Source organism: Typopeltis vanoorti, chromosome 4, assembly GCF_054136105.1.
Source record: "Typopeltis vanoorti isolate ZY-2024b chromosome 4, IOZ_Tvanoo_1.0, whole genome shotgun sequence".
Taxonomy (NCBI): Eukaryota; Metazoa; Arthropoda; class Arachnida; order Uropygi; family Thelyphonidae; genus Typopeltis; species Typopeltis vanoorti.
The window spans coordinates 93,926,700-93,945,111 of NC_143552.1; the positions used below are offsets into that span (position 1 = coordinate 93,926,700).

The 18,412-nt window shown below is 36.8% G+C and overlaps 1 protein-coding gene across 5 annotated transcripts in view; it reads left to right on the forward strand.

The window, feature by feature from the left end:
- Window positions 1–18,412, forward strand: part of LOC150107502 (focal adhesion kinase 1-like) — a 496,861-nt gene that overhangs the window by 131,571 nt on the left and 346,878 nt on the right. For all 5 annotated transcript variants that reach the window (XM_090391922.1, XM_090391925.1, XM_090391923.1 and 2 more), the window contains one exon: window positions 12,573–12,660. In XM_090391922.1, coding sequence (XP_090248048.1) covers window positions 12,573–12,660 — 88 coding nt within the window. The remainder of the gene's footprint in view (window positions 1–12,572; window positions 12,661–18,412) is intronic.

Below are 18,412 nucleotides of genomic sequence, written 5' to 3' on the forward strand. Positions count from 1 at the left end.
AAATGGTGATCAGTTTCAAATCCTCTGTACATTGTCTTGCACCAGTGAGAAAACATCACTATGAACAATAACATAGTCAATGAGACTGTTCTTATTCCTTGCCTCTTCTCTCCATGTGAATTTATGCACATTTTTATGTTGGAACATTGTGTTAGTAATAACCACTCCATGTCCTGACAGAAATCCAACAGATATTTGCCATTATTATTAGCTTTTCTCCAAATTTTCCCAAAATATATTTATGTCTGACAATCATTTCCTACTCTGCTATTTAGATCCCCAACAAGGACCAACTTTTCCTCTTTCATTGTGTCAGTTGTTTTCTCTAAAGCCTCAAAAAATTCCTCCACTTCTAGCATAGTAGAATTTTCTTTGAGACCATAGGCAGAAATAAGTCTCATTATCCAGTTTCTTATTTTGATATTAGCTCACATCACTCTACTTGATATTGCCTGCCATTCAAGAAGATTAGCCTCATATTTAGTGTTGAATGCTATAGCTACTCCTTCTTTTCCCTGATTGTTATTGCCTGAATATAGCATTTTGTATTTGTTGCTTAGAAAAATCTCATTTTATTTTCTTTTTTTTTTTGGTCATCCCTATTATGTCAATCTGGTACTTATCTAGTTCTTCAGCCAGCTCCTGAACTATGTTGTGTTGGGGGTGGGGTGTTCCAGGATTTGTTCCAGTAGCTGACTTTTCGCCATTCGTCCTGGTTCTCTTGTGAAACAATGGGGGGGCCTTGTTTAACTGGATGACATCCCAGCTGGCATGAAATTCTCTCATGTTGTACCATCATTTTATCTGTGGTTTAAGCCAATAAGAATACAGTTTGATTGGCTAAATCCCAAATTGCCAGCCGATTCTCATTTGTTCAGTATCCAGGTAGATAACTAACAAGGTGCACCACAAGAAGGTGAGGATTGAACATTAGGTCAGTATCCCTTTTCGGTTCTTAAGGTTCTCTGCATTCCTTTAGTGGCTATGTGATGGTCTCCTCTCTCAGTTATGCAGTTTTTGACCCTTAAGCACCCCACTTTGCACCATACTGCTTCAAAACCACTGCCACAGTTTGCTCATTTCATCTCCATTTTCTCATAGAAAGTCTTGATAAAGAAAAACATTACTTTATTGTCCTAATTTAAACAGATCCAATCTGTGTCTGTCTCGTTTATGGGAGATAGTACTTTTTAAATTAGCTAATGTTTTCTAACTTATATTTATATATACATGCACACATTTTTTTAAATTAGGAAATTTCTTGATCGTTTTAATTCTTGTAGAAAGGTTTATATGTTGGGAATACATGACTATTAAATAATTTAAGGAATTTGCAACATTCCTCATGAGCTCATTTGCTTTTTGTAGTTCCTGCATACACGTGTCATATTTGTATGTTCCCATGAAGGTGGCAATGTGACATTGCCGAAATATAGGAAGTATTCGTTAAAGTATACGTTGCAAATTCCTTAAATTATTTAATAGTCATTGATCGTTTTAGTTATCTTACATTAGCTACCAAGGCAGCACTTTTTCGAATTCTCTGTTATTTGATTACTGTTTTGCAATTCTGAACTTACTGAAGATGCCTATGAAATTTAGGCAAAAATTCTACGATTAGATAAGTTTTAATGTGAGTTTTCCTTAATTTTTATAGTTTATCATCAGCCTCTACATACAAATAGCATAGTTGTGAAGTTACTTCAACTTTCTAACAGATAAGCTTAGGTGTTGATGGTTATTCATGACTTATTTTTCACGGTATCAACAACACCACAAACACTTTTATCAACAAAGATGTTTTATTAACGCTTATATTTCGCTGATTTTCAACTCAGCATCATCAGAGCACAACACACATGTAAACGCGACAGTGAGTGAGTGAAACAATATAATTGCAAAAGACAAAAGATCTAAAGTAGTATTTTTGGCGCTCTCTAACGGGAAAAAAAAAACAACTCGCAGTTATCCAGGAGTTTTTCTTAGGATAACCGTCTCCCAAATTTTTGGCCAATTAATGTAACCATATTTGTTAAGGTTGGGAGAATTCTTCAAAGCCATTGCTGACTCAAAAAATAATCTTTCAGATCTATCTTTCATGTTGTTCCAGGTGGATGTTCACTGATCTTCCTGTTTGCCCATAATAGGCCAAGTCACAGTCACATGGAACTTCATACACTCCTGGGTGTGCTAAAGGGTGAAGTTTATCCTTAGGCGAGCGGATCAGAGTTGCCAGCTTGACATGAGGTTTGAAGGTGGTGCGAAGGCCACGTTTCAACAATACTTTGGCTATTTTTTCCACTGTACCTCTGATATAAGGAATAGAAATGGTCATGCTGTATTCTTGTGTATTAGGGGAGGGCAGAGTAATGGGCCTATGTAGTATTTTGTCTATTTTGTAGGGATTGTAGCCGTTGGCTAAGAACGTATGGCGCAGGTACTGGAGTTCAGTGGTCAGAGCTGTATCGTTAGAACAAATGGCTCTGGCTCTGTGTGTAAGTGTTTTTAAAATGCCGTCCTCTTGGACTGGATGATGATGTGATTGTTTATGTAGGTATCTTCCTGTGTGTGTAGGCTTTCTGTAAATAGCAAAAGATAGTGATCCATCTGAAAGGCGGGTGACTAATGTTTCAAGAAATGGTAAACAGTTATTTGATTCTTTTTCTACTGTGAAGTGAATTTTGGGGTGTTGGCTGTTTAGGTAGGTGACAAAAGCATCCAAAGTGTCTTGTCCGTGGGGCCAGATGGCAAACACATCATCTACATAGCGCAACCACACTTGTGGCTTGTGTGTAGCTGTGGTAAGTACTTTGTTTTCAAAGTGTTCCATGTAAAAATTTGCTAATGGGGGTAGAGAGGGGGGAACCCATAGCAGTACCATTAATCTGGTTGTAGAATTCCCCCCCCCCCATGTAAAGTAACCTGCATTCATGGTAAATTGAAATAATTCAAAAATATCTGGGGGAAATTTAGACTTGATTAAATCAAGAGTGTCTATAAGTGGTACATTGGTAAATAAGGAGGTGACATCGAAACTAACCATTATGTCTGAATTTTTTAGGATTAGATTTTTAACCAGTGTTTTGTGAAATGGATTGAATTTTTTACAAAAGTAGAGGAGTTGCCAGTAAGAGGGGCAAGCGACTTAGCTAAATGCCGGGCCAATTTATATGTGGGACTATCTATGCTATCAACTATGGGGCGTAGGGGAATATTAGTTTTGTGGATTTTTGGTAATCCATAAATACGGGGTGTTTTAACATGAATTGGTTTTATTTTCCTGATGATTTCTTTGGGCCACGATGTCACTTTTTTCAGTAATTTTCGGACTTTTTTCTTTTGCGACATCGTAGGGTCTCGATGTATAATTTGATATGTGGAACTGTCACGTATGAGATCTTGCATTTTTCTGTTATACTCTTCTTTATTCATGATAACTGTTGCATTTCCTTTATCGGCTTTTGTAATAATAATATTTTTATTATTATATAACTTTTTTAGGGCAGTTATTTGCTTACGTGGCATATTGCTTTTTGGAGGCTTAGCCTTGTTTATAATATTTGCTATATCTAGTCGCACGTTATTGGCCATTGCTGGCGGAAGATCGTGGATACCCCGTTCTACTTTCATCATAATTTCGAGTTTAGGAATTTGGGCATGACGGCAAAGTTATGTCCTAAACTGAGAGCGTTCGTAGCTTCTTCAGTGAGTGTTTACGACCACGTGGTCTCGTCGAAGTTGCGGTCGGGACTTCGTATGTTGGCTGTTGTAGGAGTTCAAATTTCTTTAGGTGTTTGCTTTTACTTTTGTGAATTCTTTTTTTGCTGCAACTTCCGAGATGTGCTGTAGGATAGTCCATATTTCAGGATTTAACACGTTTATTAGTTCTTGTTGTAGAGCTGTGATAGAGCTGTTTAGCTTACTAAGCTCTATGCGAGTAGTGGCGATTTGTTCTCGAAGAAGCGCTAAACTCGCCCGTCGATAAATACGATGTGCCTTTGCAGATTGCAACTTTTCTTTGAATTTCAGAAAAGATGGAATAATATCGTTGTTGCAGCATCGTTTAAGGAAGGCTAACCGGTTCAATTTTCTGGACAATTTCAGTTTCAACTTACCAAACCGTCGCGCTTTGTAGGGCGTTACGACCTGAAACATTCTTTAAATCCTCACATTCTTTACACTTTTTGCACACATTCACTCCACAATCATTGTTTAACCAGACTCCAACCGCTCTCCTCGATGCATACATTTCGCAAATGGAACACTGAGTCAAGTTTTTTAAATAAAGATTTTCAGATATGTATGGCAACCTGGATGCCATCTTTATGTTCCTCTTTATGGGTGCCATGAGCACAGATAATCGATCTATCAGTTAACTGTTAAAATATTCAAAAAAAAAAAACCACACAAAAATCACCCAGACACCTTAAACTACTAAAGGAACAATACTATGTACTATGTAATACTTAATATATACTTAATTATTCCTGGAATAACTTATCTCAATCAGGAGCTCTTCTTAGACACGTTTTCAGCGCTTTACTCACTAGCGCCACCTTAGAGAAAGATGTTGGAAGTATTTTCCCACTTGGTTAGACTATAATAAATTTAGTCCTTTATCCAAGTGTAAGCAAACAAAGTTTGTGCCTGAAGTATCTTCAGGACTCAAAATAAGGCAACTCATTTTAATAATAAGATGAGACACCTTTTGGCAACTCGCATAGGTAAATATGACTTCTCCATTACTTCCACCTTAGTATCACCACCTCTGGGTCTCGCTCCCATTGAAGAGACCTTAATAAAGGTCGAAATCGGTCTAGGTAGCTGCTCTTCCCTCAAAGCATAGCATTATATATCTCCGCAAGGAGATGTGCTTTGCATTATGGGAGATACTAAGACAAGTGATGAGAGCTTAGTCCACCTTTACCATGAGTTGTCTCAGTCCTGAAGATACTTCAGGCTGAAACTATGTTTGCATACACTTGGATAAAGGATTAAACTAACTTTATTATAGCACATTCACTATTTTTATTATTTTTTTTTTTCAAACCCCCTGTTTCCTGCCACTAGTATGAGTAGATACCTACGTAACTTCTTTGTACCCCATGGCATATAAGGCAGAGATTCATCTTCTCCAGTTAATACACTCATGAGCAGTTGAATTAGAGATAACTGCCTAGTAGTGGGTAACACCCCTTTCACCTTGATGATGGCAGCGATGCAGCATGGCATGGGCTCCACAAGGCACCAGAAGCATTGGGGGAGCCAAACTAATCCATGACTGCTGCACAGCCTCCCACAATGCACGGAGATTAGTCTCAGCAGGGTCCAGGTTGCATATATCTCTCGACTGCATCCCAGATGTGTTCAATAGGATTGAGGTCAGGGACTTCGGGGGCCGGCCAAGCATCCTCATCTCCACAATTCGGGAGCAGTGGGCCAGTGCATTGCCTTGCTGTAGGTACAGGCCTCCTGTAGGATGCTGTAGGTGCAGAAATGGGTGCACATGATCTGACAGCAGGTCCCTGTATTGTTCGCCGGTGAGGGACGATGGTAGATGTACCAGGGGACACATTTCATCCCACGTAAACAGTCTCCATACGAGGATACCACCAGCCTGAACTGTACCCTGCTGGCATGAGAGATCCATCGCTTCATGTGCTTGGTAACGCACTCGTAGCCTGCCATTGGCATGAACCTCGACTCATCAGTCCAGATGACCTTTTTCCATGCATCGAGGGTCCAGTGGCGGTGTTCCAGTGCCCATGCTATTCGTTGTGCCTTGTGATGTGCGGTAAGCAGGGGTACCCTAGTCGGGCAGTGGCTTCTGTACCCCCATAGCAAGGAGATGGTTCTGGATGGTGTGGCTGCTCACACGTTGTTGTCCAGCATTGAATTGCCGAGTGATCTGCGGTACTGTGGCCCGTCTATCCGCTGTTACCATCCGAGCTAGTCGACAGCGTCCCTGTCATCGACATGTTGTACACCATGGCAGTTTTCCCTAGCGGCTGTGGTTTTACTTGATTCCATGTACTCACAGGCCACTCTTGACACAGTGGCCCCATGAAAAGCTCAGTGCTGCACGACTTCGTATAGAGTGCCCCATACGTCTGGCTCCGACTATCTGGCCGCGATCGAATTCGCTGAGATCTCGAGTCTTCCCCATTCTGTGCTCGACTATTGCTCAGACGGTCAGTACAAGGTCTGATGACATCCCCGTCACGCACCACGTGGCTCTATTCCATTCACTGGGGGAAGTCACAGCACCATTTCGCCAACACGGCAAGTATCTCTAATTCAGCTGCTCATGAGTGTACTTTTCTTTGCAGCCACTTCTGCTTCTTTCTCAACTGGCCATCCTTTTGTCATTCTCTGCCAAGTTAGTTCAGGCATTTTCCTTATTTCTTTTGAAACTTGGCCCTTGCATGAACATTTTATAGTTATTTTATCTTTTTATCATTTTATTTTATGTGTAAGAAAGTACCATATTTTTCGATAGATAATGCGCACCCCAACATTTTCATCACTCCTTTTGATGTATAGATAATGCGCTTGCACTAACTAGCGGTAGAGTTAGAAGTACAGAGGATGGAGGAATTCTTTAAAAGCACATGTTGCTAGTAGCAGTGGTCGGTTATTCCGTACAGCCTATTTTAAAATATTTCATAAAGTAAATCATTATTTGTTTATATTTTGTTATTAGATCTGAATTACCCATGGAAGACAGAAGTACTTCTCGAAGAAAATCCTACACAGCGCAGTTCAAGCTTGAAGTGGTAGAAGTAGCAAAGGAAAAAGGGAATTGTGAAGCTGGTAGATTGTTCAGTGTTGGAGAAAGTAGTGTTCGTGAATGGCGAAGGGCTGAAACAGTCCTGAAATGTTTACATACAAGGAAACGTGCTATGAAGTTTAGAAGGTGCTTGTGGCCAACCATAGGGGAAAAACCGTTTGATTGGGTTGTTAGTGAAAGAGCTAAAGGTAGGAGAATATCTACTGTCCGTGTGTTGCAGGAATTGAAAAGAATTGTGCAAAACGAAGGATTTCAAGGCCTGTCCATCCTGGGTTTTTGGATTTATGAACAGAAATAATTTTAAGTGTGCGCTCCTCCACTAGTGCTGGACAAAATTTGCCATGCTACTGGGAAGTGAAAGTAGCTAAATTTCGTTTATTACTTTTTTTTTTTTCACAAAGCACAAGTGCTTCATTTGAAAAGCACAAGGGAATGCAGTGGTGTCTGGTGACAGTGATTATTAAGCTGAAGAAATACCAAAAAAATTTTAACACAATTGATTCTTTCAATATTGAGTCTGATGAAGAATATTTTGGATTTGAATAGTGTGATGTTCAATAAATATTAAGTAATACTTCTACCTTAGTTTTGTTATTACATTTGATTTACCTAATAAATGTATAAATGTATACCGCGCATATTCATTTTTAACGAATTTAGACTTTTTTTTGTATAGATAACGCCCGCGTTATCTATCGAAAAATACAGTAATTAAAAATTTTGTTAACCTAACCAACTTGTCACCCATTTGTCCCATTGCATAGTTGACTGTTACCTTCTTGTTCCATCATCTAGTGGCCACTGAACCCAAAGTTATTCTTAGAATCTCTCTTCTGTCAATTCTCAGTATATGTCCCGTCCATTTCTATCTATTTAGATTTCTGTTTTTTGTCAGTTTCCTTGTGTCTGATCCACTCCATATAATAATATGGCCATTGTTATGAAGATCTTTATTTTGGTTTTATTGTAATATTTGAATGATTTCCATATGTTATTCAATCTTCTGAAAGCATATTTGCTTTTGTCAGTCTTTGTGTTATATCCCTCATTTCCCCAATCAGTACAATATTAGCGTCCAAGTATGTAAAATTCTTAACTTTTATGTCGATTTTCATTTCTTTCTGGTATTTGTTGTTCAGTTTAAGAATTTTTGTTTTCTTCATACTTATTTTAAGTTCAGTTTTTTACATTGTGTTTTGATATGTCAAATCTGTCATCTGCATAATCGAGGTCTTCCACCTGTATGATATAGGATTCCGTTTTATCCCTTCTTATACTTTTAACTTTTTTTTTTCATAATCCAGTCAATGAAAAATAATTGCACATGATTCTGTATATTGACTATCAGTTATGTCCTCATAATTGATAGTGAATACAGTATAGAAAAATAATTGGAATGGGAAATATTGAAGTATTCTGCTGTAACTGAGATTCATCATCAAATTCTTGATGATATGTACCCTCAAGAGGTGTCAGGAAATTATGATACTACTACATGAAAAGTTGGTATTCACTGACTTCTTATCACCAGTTTTCCCTCAAATTAATCTGTTATCTGTCAGAATTTCAGTATTATCAGATTTTATATTTTGATCTTCTAAGGCAGTGCTTCCCAAACTTATGGATATAAAGGCCCCTTAAAAAAAATTAAAATATTTCACGGCCCCTATTGGAGGGAAAAAAAACATGATACAGACCTATATGAGTATTATTATTATACTAGTATTATTATATTCATTGTATTTATATTCAATACAAAATATACACGGTGAATATTTCAAAAATCGAATGCAAATATTGCATTTTTAGCATCTTATATACACATTTGACATGGCACATTATCTTATATTTTTATATAGATGAATATATTGTTATTGTACGTTTGCATTGTACAAGCACATGAAACATAAAATGATTAGTAATAAACAAAGTAAGAATTAAAAACATAAAAGACATTTAATAACAATTTAATGTGATGGATGTCTTTCAATACTGCTGAAATTTCAATACCAATGTGTGATTTTTTCCATTAAGATATAAAAAATTAACAAAAAAATAATAAAAATTAAATACATTTCTTTTAAGATAAAAAAAAATCTTCTTAGTCTTAAAACATTTTTGATTTGTTTTCATTATTTAATGGTCCCCTCAACAAAACTAATGGACTCCAAGGTGAGGGCCACAGTTTAGTAAGTGCTGTTCTAAGGCACTTCTTACTGTGTCACTCTATCTAGATTTTTGTTTTTTGGGATTTTTTACCTTGCTCCCGTAGCATCGATACCTATTTTCCTGACCTTTTTTCTCCCATTCTGTTTAAATGAACATACAAACTGAGATTAACTCTGCACACACATTGAATGTAATCATGCACACATAAAAAACTTACAATATGTTAGATTGGAAGTCTTAAGTGGGGGGAGATGCACTGAAGTATTTTTTATACTTTCTGCCAAGGCTGCCAACCAGTGTTTATTATACAGGGTTATTCTTAGGACTTTTCCACCCTGACATCTTGCTCTTACTCTTTTGGTGCTTGTTATTACAATCCTTATATTTTATCCAGTTGATAGCTCTGTGACAGATGAAATATTGGCACTATTAAACCTTAATTCTTTCATTGCGATGATTTTATTCTATCATCATCATCATCAAATTCCTGACATGTACGTCAAGAGATGTACAGGATATGATAGTACTACATGAAAAATTTATATCATTACTGACTTCCTATCTACAATTTTCCTCCAAATCAGTCTGTTACTTGTCAAGACTAAAGCATTATCAGATCTTATATTTCTATCGTCTAAGGCAATTTGTACCGTATCAATCCACCTATATCTTGGTCTTCCTCTCAGTCGTTTTCCTGCCAAATTAGCAGAAAACACTTGTTTTGCTAATCTTTCCTCACCCATTCTGTTTAAGTGACCATACCACCTGAGATTAGCTCTGCTAACACATTCCTAGATGATGACAATATCAAGTTCTTTTCTAATATCCTTGTTTTTAATATGATATTGCCATTGATGCCATCTGTTCCCACCTATAATCTTTCTCAGGACTCTGATATCTGCGGTCTCTAGTCTTTGGTCAAGTGTTTAACTTCTGACCAAGCTCTCAGATCCATAAGTTAAAACTGGTTTGAATACAGTCTTGTATACCGACTAATTTCTCTCTTATTATATATGAATTTATTCAATTGACTTCCTACCATACCAGCTTTGTTGATTCCGTTGTCTATTTCCAGATTTAATTTACCATCTTCAGTAAAAATCGTGTTTAAGTAGCTGAAATGTTTTACTTGTTCCACAGGTTTCCCATTGACGCAGTTGACATTTTCAACAATTCTACCCATTTTCATTGTCTTTGTCTTTTTAATGCTGACCTTCATACCATATCTATTACAACAGTTATTCAGTTTAGTCAGGGAATCTTGCAAACTTGTAGCGGATTTATTTAGAAGTATAACATCGTCCACATAAAGCAGAGAGCTGACATTAACATCTCCAATTCTGATATCATGTTTAATACCACTTTCCTTCATAATGTGATCCATATAGATAATTAATAACAGAGGGGATAATGTACATCCTTGTCTCACACCAGATTTAACATTAAACCATCTTCCTGTACTTCCTTCAATTCTAACTGCTAACTTGCAACTCAAATAAAGATTGCTTGATATAATGCCCCATTGACACCATATAACTGTAGTGTATTGAATAGCTTCTCTCTTGGCACCTTGTCGTATGCCTTTTCCAGATCGACAAAACTTAAATACAGATCTTTGTTATATTCCCATGCTTTCTCAACTATTTATCGTAAAGTGAAGATCTGATCCTTACAGCCTCTATTTGGCCTAAATCCAGCACCAAGCTTTTCTTCCATAATTCTTCTCAACAGATTCTCAAGTATACTTGCATAGATCTTGCCAGCAACACTCAGTAGGGAAATACCTCTGTAATTCTCACATTCAGTTTTATTTCCCTTTTTATATATGGGTACTATGAGAGCTCTACTCCAATCATCGGGAATTCGTCCTTCTGTCCAGGCTTTCTGAACTATGCATTGCAGCCATTGCAAGACTTTTATACCATCATACTTAAGAATTTCTGGTCGAATATCATCTACTCCTGCTGCCTTTCCACATTTTAAGCCTTTGATGGCTTTTTCTACTTCAAGTATGGATACGTATTCCTGACTGCATGTCTCTTCAGTGTTTTTTACCACTGTGCTGTCATCACTGCTTCTTTCATTTAGCAGTTTTTCAAAGTAATTACTCCATACTTCAAGGATATCTTTTTATCCCTTTTCACGTCACCTTTATCATCTCTAACTTCTTTTACAGCACTCTTTCCTCCATTTCTAAGATTCTTCAACAACCTCTAGAATATCTTACCACCTTCTTGATATTTATTTTCTATGTTCTTGCCAAAGTCCTCCCATGACTTTTGTTTAGCTAGTTTTACACAGTGTTTCGCTTTCTTACATTTGTCTCTGTATTCTCTAAGAGCAAAAGCTGACTTATTTGCCAGAAACCTTTGATATGCTTTCTTCTTTTCCTTCACTGCATCTTTAACTTCCTGTGTCCACCATGGAGTTCTGATTTTTCTATCCTTGCAGACAACCTCACCACATGCCTCTGCCTGGCTGAATCAATCAAGGTTTGCCACTGAATCTCCAAGGTTTGGTTCCTGTTCTCAAACTCTTTAATTTTTTCTTCAATAATCTTTGTGTATTTTAGTCTATAGTTCACATCTGAGAGCTGCTCATCTTTTATTCACTTTAAAACTTTCTTACATGTTATTCTTTTCAATATGAAATTCAATTTTATCCTGCTCAAGACTAAATAGTGATCGCTTCCAATTTCAAATTCTCTGTACACTCTGGTGTCTTGCACCAGGGAGAAAACATCACTATCAACAATAACATAGTCAATGAGACTTTTCTTATTCCTTTCCTCTTCTCTCCATGTGAATTTGTGCACATTTTTATGTCGGAACATGGTGTTAGTAATAACCAGTCCATGTTCTGAGCAGAAATTCAACAGGTATTTGCCATTATTATTAGTTTTGCTCTTTTCTCCAAATTTTCCCAAAATATTTTTGTATGTTTGACAATCATTTCCTACTCTGCTATTTAGATCCCCAACAAGGTCCAACTTTTTCATTGTGTCAGTTGCTTTTTCTAAAGCATCAAAAAATTCTTCCACTTCTACCTTAGTAGAACTTTCTGTGGGACCATAGGCACAAATAAGTCTCATTGTGCAATTCCCCATTCTGATATTTGCCCACATCACTCTACTTGAGACCACCTGCAATTCAAGAAGATTAGCCTCGTATTTTGTGTTGAATACTATGGCTACTCCTTCTTTTCCTTGATTGTCATTTCCTGAATATAACATTTTGTATTTATTGCTCAGAAAGATCTCACCAGTTTTTGTCTTTTTTTTTGTTTCAGTCTCCCTTATTATGTGGATCTGGTACTTATCTAGTTCTTCAGCTAGCTCCATTTCTTTGCCATTCAGGCTTCTTATGTTGATAGTACCGATCTTTAACACTGGTGATGTTGTGTTGGGGCATGCACTCAGATTTATTCTTTCAGTTTTTATTCTATTAAACTTAAATATAAATAATAGTCAGTTGAATCAAAGAAACTATTATTTATATAACAGGAATCTTCAGATATTACTGAACCTTGCAATTTATTGAATATCATTTGCCCGTTAAATGTTTTTCTGTTTGTTCTTCAGTTGAGATTCTTACAATTTTGCCCTCTGTTTCAGGTTTCAACTACGAATACGTTATATACCCAGTGATCTAAGAGAGCTTCTTGAGAAGGATAAAGTTACGTTTCAGTATTTATATGAGCAGGTGAGTTCCACTTATTTTAGATTTTTGTTGCAGTGAGTAATTCTTTCTTAAACGATTAGACTTGGAAGAAGCTTCATTGTATTTTATTAAATATTTGAATATTTAACATGGACATTTCACACGATTATAATTTTTAGTGGTGATGTAATTTGTTCTTAATGGTTTCTCGTATATAAACAATTTTTATTCAAACCTTATTTAAACAAATGTTACATGATGCATGCTTGTCTCAGCCTCAGGAAAATTTTGAATGATTATAAATCATCATCATCATCATCAAATTCCTGCCATGTACCCTCAAGGGGTGTACAGGATATGACAGTACTACATGAAAAAATTACATCATTACTAACTTCCTATCTACAATTTTCCTCCAAATCAGTCTGTTACTTGTCAAGACTCCAACATTATCAGATCTTATATTTCTATCGTCTAAGGCACTTTGTACCGTATCAATCCACCTATATCTTGGTCTTCCTCTGGGTCGTTTTCCTGCCAACTTGGCAGAGAACACTTGTTTTGCTAATCTTTCCTCTCCCATTCTATTTAAGTGACCATACCATCTGAGATTAGCTCTGCTAACGCATTCCTGGATGCTGACAATGTCAAGTTCTTTCCTAATATCCTCATTTTTAATATGATATTGCCATTGATGCCATCTGTTCACGCATCTAATCTTTATCAGGACTCTCATATCTGCGGTCTCTAGTCTTTGGTCAAGTGTTTTACTTCTAACCCAGCTCTCAGATCCATAAGTTAAAATGGTTTGAACACAGTCTTGTATACAGCTAATTTAGTGTTCCGACTAATTTCTTTCTTATTCCATATGAATTTATTCAATTGACTTCCCACGATACCAGCTTTGCTGATTGTGTTGTCTATTTCTATATTTAGTTTACCATCTTCAGTAAAAATTGTGCCTAAGTAGCTGAAATGTTTTACTTGTTCCACAGGTTCTCCATTCACAACACAGTTGACATTTTCAATGATTCTGCCTATTTTCATTGTCTTTTTATTGCTGACCTTCATACCATATCTATTACAACAGCTATTCAATTTAGTCAGAGAATCTTGCAGACATGTAGCGGATTTATTTAGAAGTATAACATCATCCGCATAAAGCAAAGAGCTGACATTAACATCTCCAATTTTGATATCAGGTTTAATACCACATTCCTTCATAATGTGATCCATATAGATAATGAATAACAGAGGGGATAATGTACATCCTTGTCTCACACCAGATTTAACATTAAACCATCTTCCTGTACTTCCTTCAATTCTAACTGCTGACTCACAACTCAAATAAAGACTAAGTATTGCTTGATATAATGCCCCATTGACACCATATAACTGCAACGTATTGAATAGCTTCTCTCTTGGCACCTTGTCATATGCCTTTTCCAAATCGACAAAACTTAAATACAGATCTTTGTTATATTCCCATGCTTTCTCGACTATTTGTCGTAAAGTGAAGATCTGATCCTGACAGCCTCTATTTGGCCTGAATCCAGCTTGTTCTTCACCAAGCTTTTCTTCCACAATTCTTCTCAACCGTTTCTCAAGTATACTTGCATAGATCTTGCCAGGAACACTCAGTAGGGAAATACCTCTGTAATTCTCACATTCAGTTTTATTTCCCTTTTTATATATGGGTACTATGAGAGCTCTACTCCAATCATCGGGAATTCGTCCCTCTGTCCAGGCTTTCTGAACTATGCAGTGCAGTCACTGTAAGACTCTTATACCACTATACTTCAGCATTTCTGGTCGAATATCATCTACTCCTGCTGCCTTTCCACATTTCAAGCCTTTGATGGCTTTTTCTACTTCAAGTATGGATATGTATTCCTGACTGCATGCCTGGTCAGTGTTTTTTATCACTGTGCTGTCATCACTGCTTGTTTCATTTAGCAGTTTTTCAAAGTAATTACTCCATACTTCAAGGATATCTTTTTCTCCTGTTTTCATTTCACCTTTATCATCTCTAATTCCTTTTACAGCACTCTTTCCTCCATTCCTAAGCTTCTTCAACAACCTCCAGAATATTTTGCCACCTTCTTGATATTTATTTTCTATATTCTTGCCAAAGTCCTCCCATGACTTTTGTTTAGCTAGTTTTACACACTGTTTAGCTTTCTTACATTTGTCTCTGTATTCTGTAAGAGTAAAAGCTGACTTATTTGCCAGGAATTTTGATATGCTTTCTTCTTTAACTTCCTGTGTCCACCAGGGAGTTCTGATTTTTTTTATCTTTGCACACAACCTCACCACATGCCTCTCTGGCAGAATCAATCAATGTTTCCTTCAGAGTTTGCCACTGAATCTCCAAGGTTTGATTCCTGTTCTCAAACTCTTTCATTTTCTTTTCAATAATATTTCTGTATTTTAGTCTACAGTTTACATCTGAGAGCTGCTCAACTTTTATTCGCTTTAAAACTTTCTTACATGTTATTCTTTTCAATAGGAAATTCAATTTTATCCTGCTCAAGACTAAATAGTGATCACTTCCAATTTCAAATCCTCTGTACACTCTGGTGTCCTGCACCAGGGAGAAAACATCACTATCAACAATAACATAGTCAATGAGACTTTTCTTATTCCTAGCCTCTTCTCTCCATGTGAATTTGTGCACATTTTTATGTTGGAACATGGTGTTAGTAATAACCTGTCCATGTCCTGAGCAGAAATCCAACAGATATTTGCCATTATTATTAGCTTTGCTCTTTTCTCCAAATTTTCCCAAAATATTTTTATATGTCTCACAATCATTTCCTACTCTACTATTTAGATCCCCAACAAGGACCAACTTTTTCTTTTTCATTGTGTCAGTTGCTTTTTCTAAAGCCTCAAAAAATTCCTCCACTTCTACCTTAGTAGAACCTTCTGTGGGACCATAGGCACAAATAAGTCTCATTGTCCAGTTCCCCATTCTCATATTTGCCCACATTACTCTACTTGAGACTGACTGCCATTCAAGAAGATTAGCCTCGTATTTTGTGTTGAATACTATGGCTACTCCTTCTTTTCCTTGATTGTTATTGCCTGAATATAACATTTTGTATTTATTGCTCAGAAAGATCTCACCAGTTTTGGTCTTTTTTGTTTCAGTCACCCCTATTATGTCGATCTGGTACTTATCTAATTCCTGAGCTAGCTCCATTTCTTTGCCATTCAGGCTTCTTACGTTGATAGTACCGATCTTTAACTCTGGTGATGTTGAGTTGGGGTTTGTTTTCAGATTTGTTCCAGTAGCTGACTTTTCGCTGTTCGCCCTGGTTCCCTGGCGAAAACAACGGGGGCCTTGTTTAACCGGGCGACGCCCCAGCCAGCATGAAATTTTGTCATGTTGTACCATCATTTTTTATTTTGGTTTAACCAATAAGAATACAATTTGGTCGGCTAAATCCCAAATTGCCAGCCCATCCTCGTTCGTTCAGTATCAAAGTAGATACCCAACAGGGTGCACCACGAGAAGGTGAGGATTGGACATTAGGTCAGAAGCCCTGGTCGGTTCTCTGCATTCCTTTAAAGGCTATGTGGAGGTCTCCTCTCAGTTATACAGCTTTGACCCTTAAGCCATCAGGATGCATGTTTAGCCCAATGGAAATATGGCATTTGCTTCCATATTGTTAAACCTTCTGAAGTAAGACTGTTATAGATTTTGCTCTAGTCACCGAATAGAGAAACTTTTCTAGGCCTTTCCCTGAGTTAGTTGATCGTTGGCACAGGTAAGTAAGGCATTGTATTCTGGAATCTTTTTTTTTTTAACGTTGTAGCTCAAATGAGCTGTAGAACTTGCACTAAGACCATAAGATAGTGCCACTTGTCTGTCATGATCTCTTTTTGCAGAAAGTTGATTCATTGATAATCCCAAACATCTGTCAGTGATGAAGACTGGCTGCACATCAGTCTAAAAAAAAAAAAAAAAGGAGGGGTGGAATTAGTGGATGCACTCCACTATATTATAACTATTCATTATCTAAGCAGTAGATGAAAAATAACATAAAACAAGTATCTTCATTGGAATGCTGGTATAGAGATGGTCATATATTTGGTAAGAAGAACTAGTTTTATTAAAATATTCATAATAATGCTTAATTGTATAAACAACACTAAGAGGAAAAAAATACATTTATTAAATAACAAAAAAAAGTTAGTGAATTAGATGGAAGAATTAAAGAAATCTTTAACAGCAAATCATCCTTTAGTTCTGAGAATTTCTGGAACCCTGAAAATACGCATACCAAAAGTTCTGTTATGTCCCATTGTAGATATTAGAGACTCTCCCACTTCTAACCTAGTAAAATATTTTTCTAGTCTCTCCACACACATAGGAAAAGCAGAGTCATATGTGAGGAATGCTTCAATTTTATTGAAAGAGTAAAAGTTTTTAAAAAAATAGAACCTTCAGACGTCCTAGTTCTGACATTGTGAGCTTGTTCACCTGGAGCTTCTTCAAGAATTTTTACTCCAGATGCTAGACTATGTTTTCTATGCAATGGCTAAATATTCCAGGATAAATATTGGGAAAAGGCACAAGGACTTGCTATTCCCCCCTCCCACACACACCAATCATCAGTCCTAGCAAACCTGCTTATGGAAAATTTAACAAGTAGAAAGCTATTCAAAAATATTTCATAAAAACTGAAAACACAGTTCTGATACGTTTTTGACATATTCATCATTTGGGCGAGAGCATCTGAAGAAATAGAGAATTTCAAAATTTATTGTATTCTAGACATCTATTGAGGCTAAAAAGAAAACAAAAATAGGCCAAACTTTTCCAACACTTTAGCTACATGCTGTTTTACAAAACCATCCATTGCAGAAGATATGCATGATAAAAAAAAACATTACAAGACAGAGCCAACAACATATCCAATACCACAAGAATTCTCTCTTAATGGGTACAAACTTACGATTAACAAAATTTAAGACTCCTCTTTCTGTTCCTTCCAACAATCAAGTGTTCAGAAATGTCATCACCTTACCCTGCAACAAGATTGTGATGAATGAAATTGCTGCAATTCTACTTAATTAAGATGTTAAAGTGGCTTCCATCATGGTGTACAAGATTCCATCAAAAGCCTCCACATCTGCCAGTAAAAAATGTGGAGTATATAAAATTCACTGCTGTTGCAGCATTTGTTATGTAGGCTAGATGGAATATTCTTCCATTATGTGAGGAACCTTTATCTGGTGTCTCTTTCAACTAAAGGTGAATTAGCCAGTCTTGTGCAGAGGTAGAAGGTTTTTTCGCCTAGAAACTTGGGTTTTTTCATCTCTCAGAACAAGCAAACTGGTCCGTGAACACACAGATCTGCAGTCAAAAAATACATACTTGATAATCCCTCATTGTAGGACTCAGCTGGTCCTAAGGGATGAATGAGGAAAATTGGGGAAATCCCACATGCAACAACAACGTGGAATGTTCTGGAGAGGTCTGTATGTCAGAACATGTAAAAGATGTTGAAAAGAAAATATCAGTTGTAAATGTAAATGAGCCACAACATAAAAACAAGCATTTTGGAGTGATTTTTCCATTTTGTGTCTGAAGTGAGAATGACATTTTGCTATTGCAGAATCCTTGGATATGGCTGCAAGACATCATTTAACCAATAGATTCAGATGGCTAGCTATCATAACACTAGAGTCTGGTTAAAGTAAAGTGTAGGCAGCTAGATAGCTTCATGTGAGTCATTGGAATAATGACTCGCATTCCTCTGGAACTTATTCCAATAGCACCCCA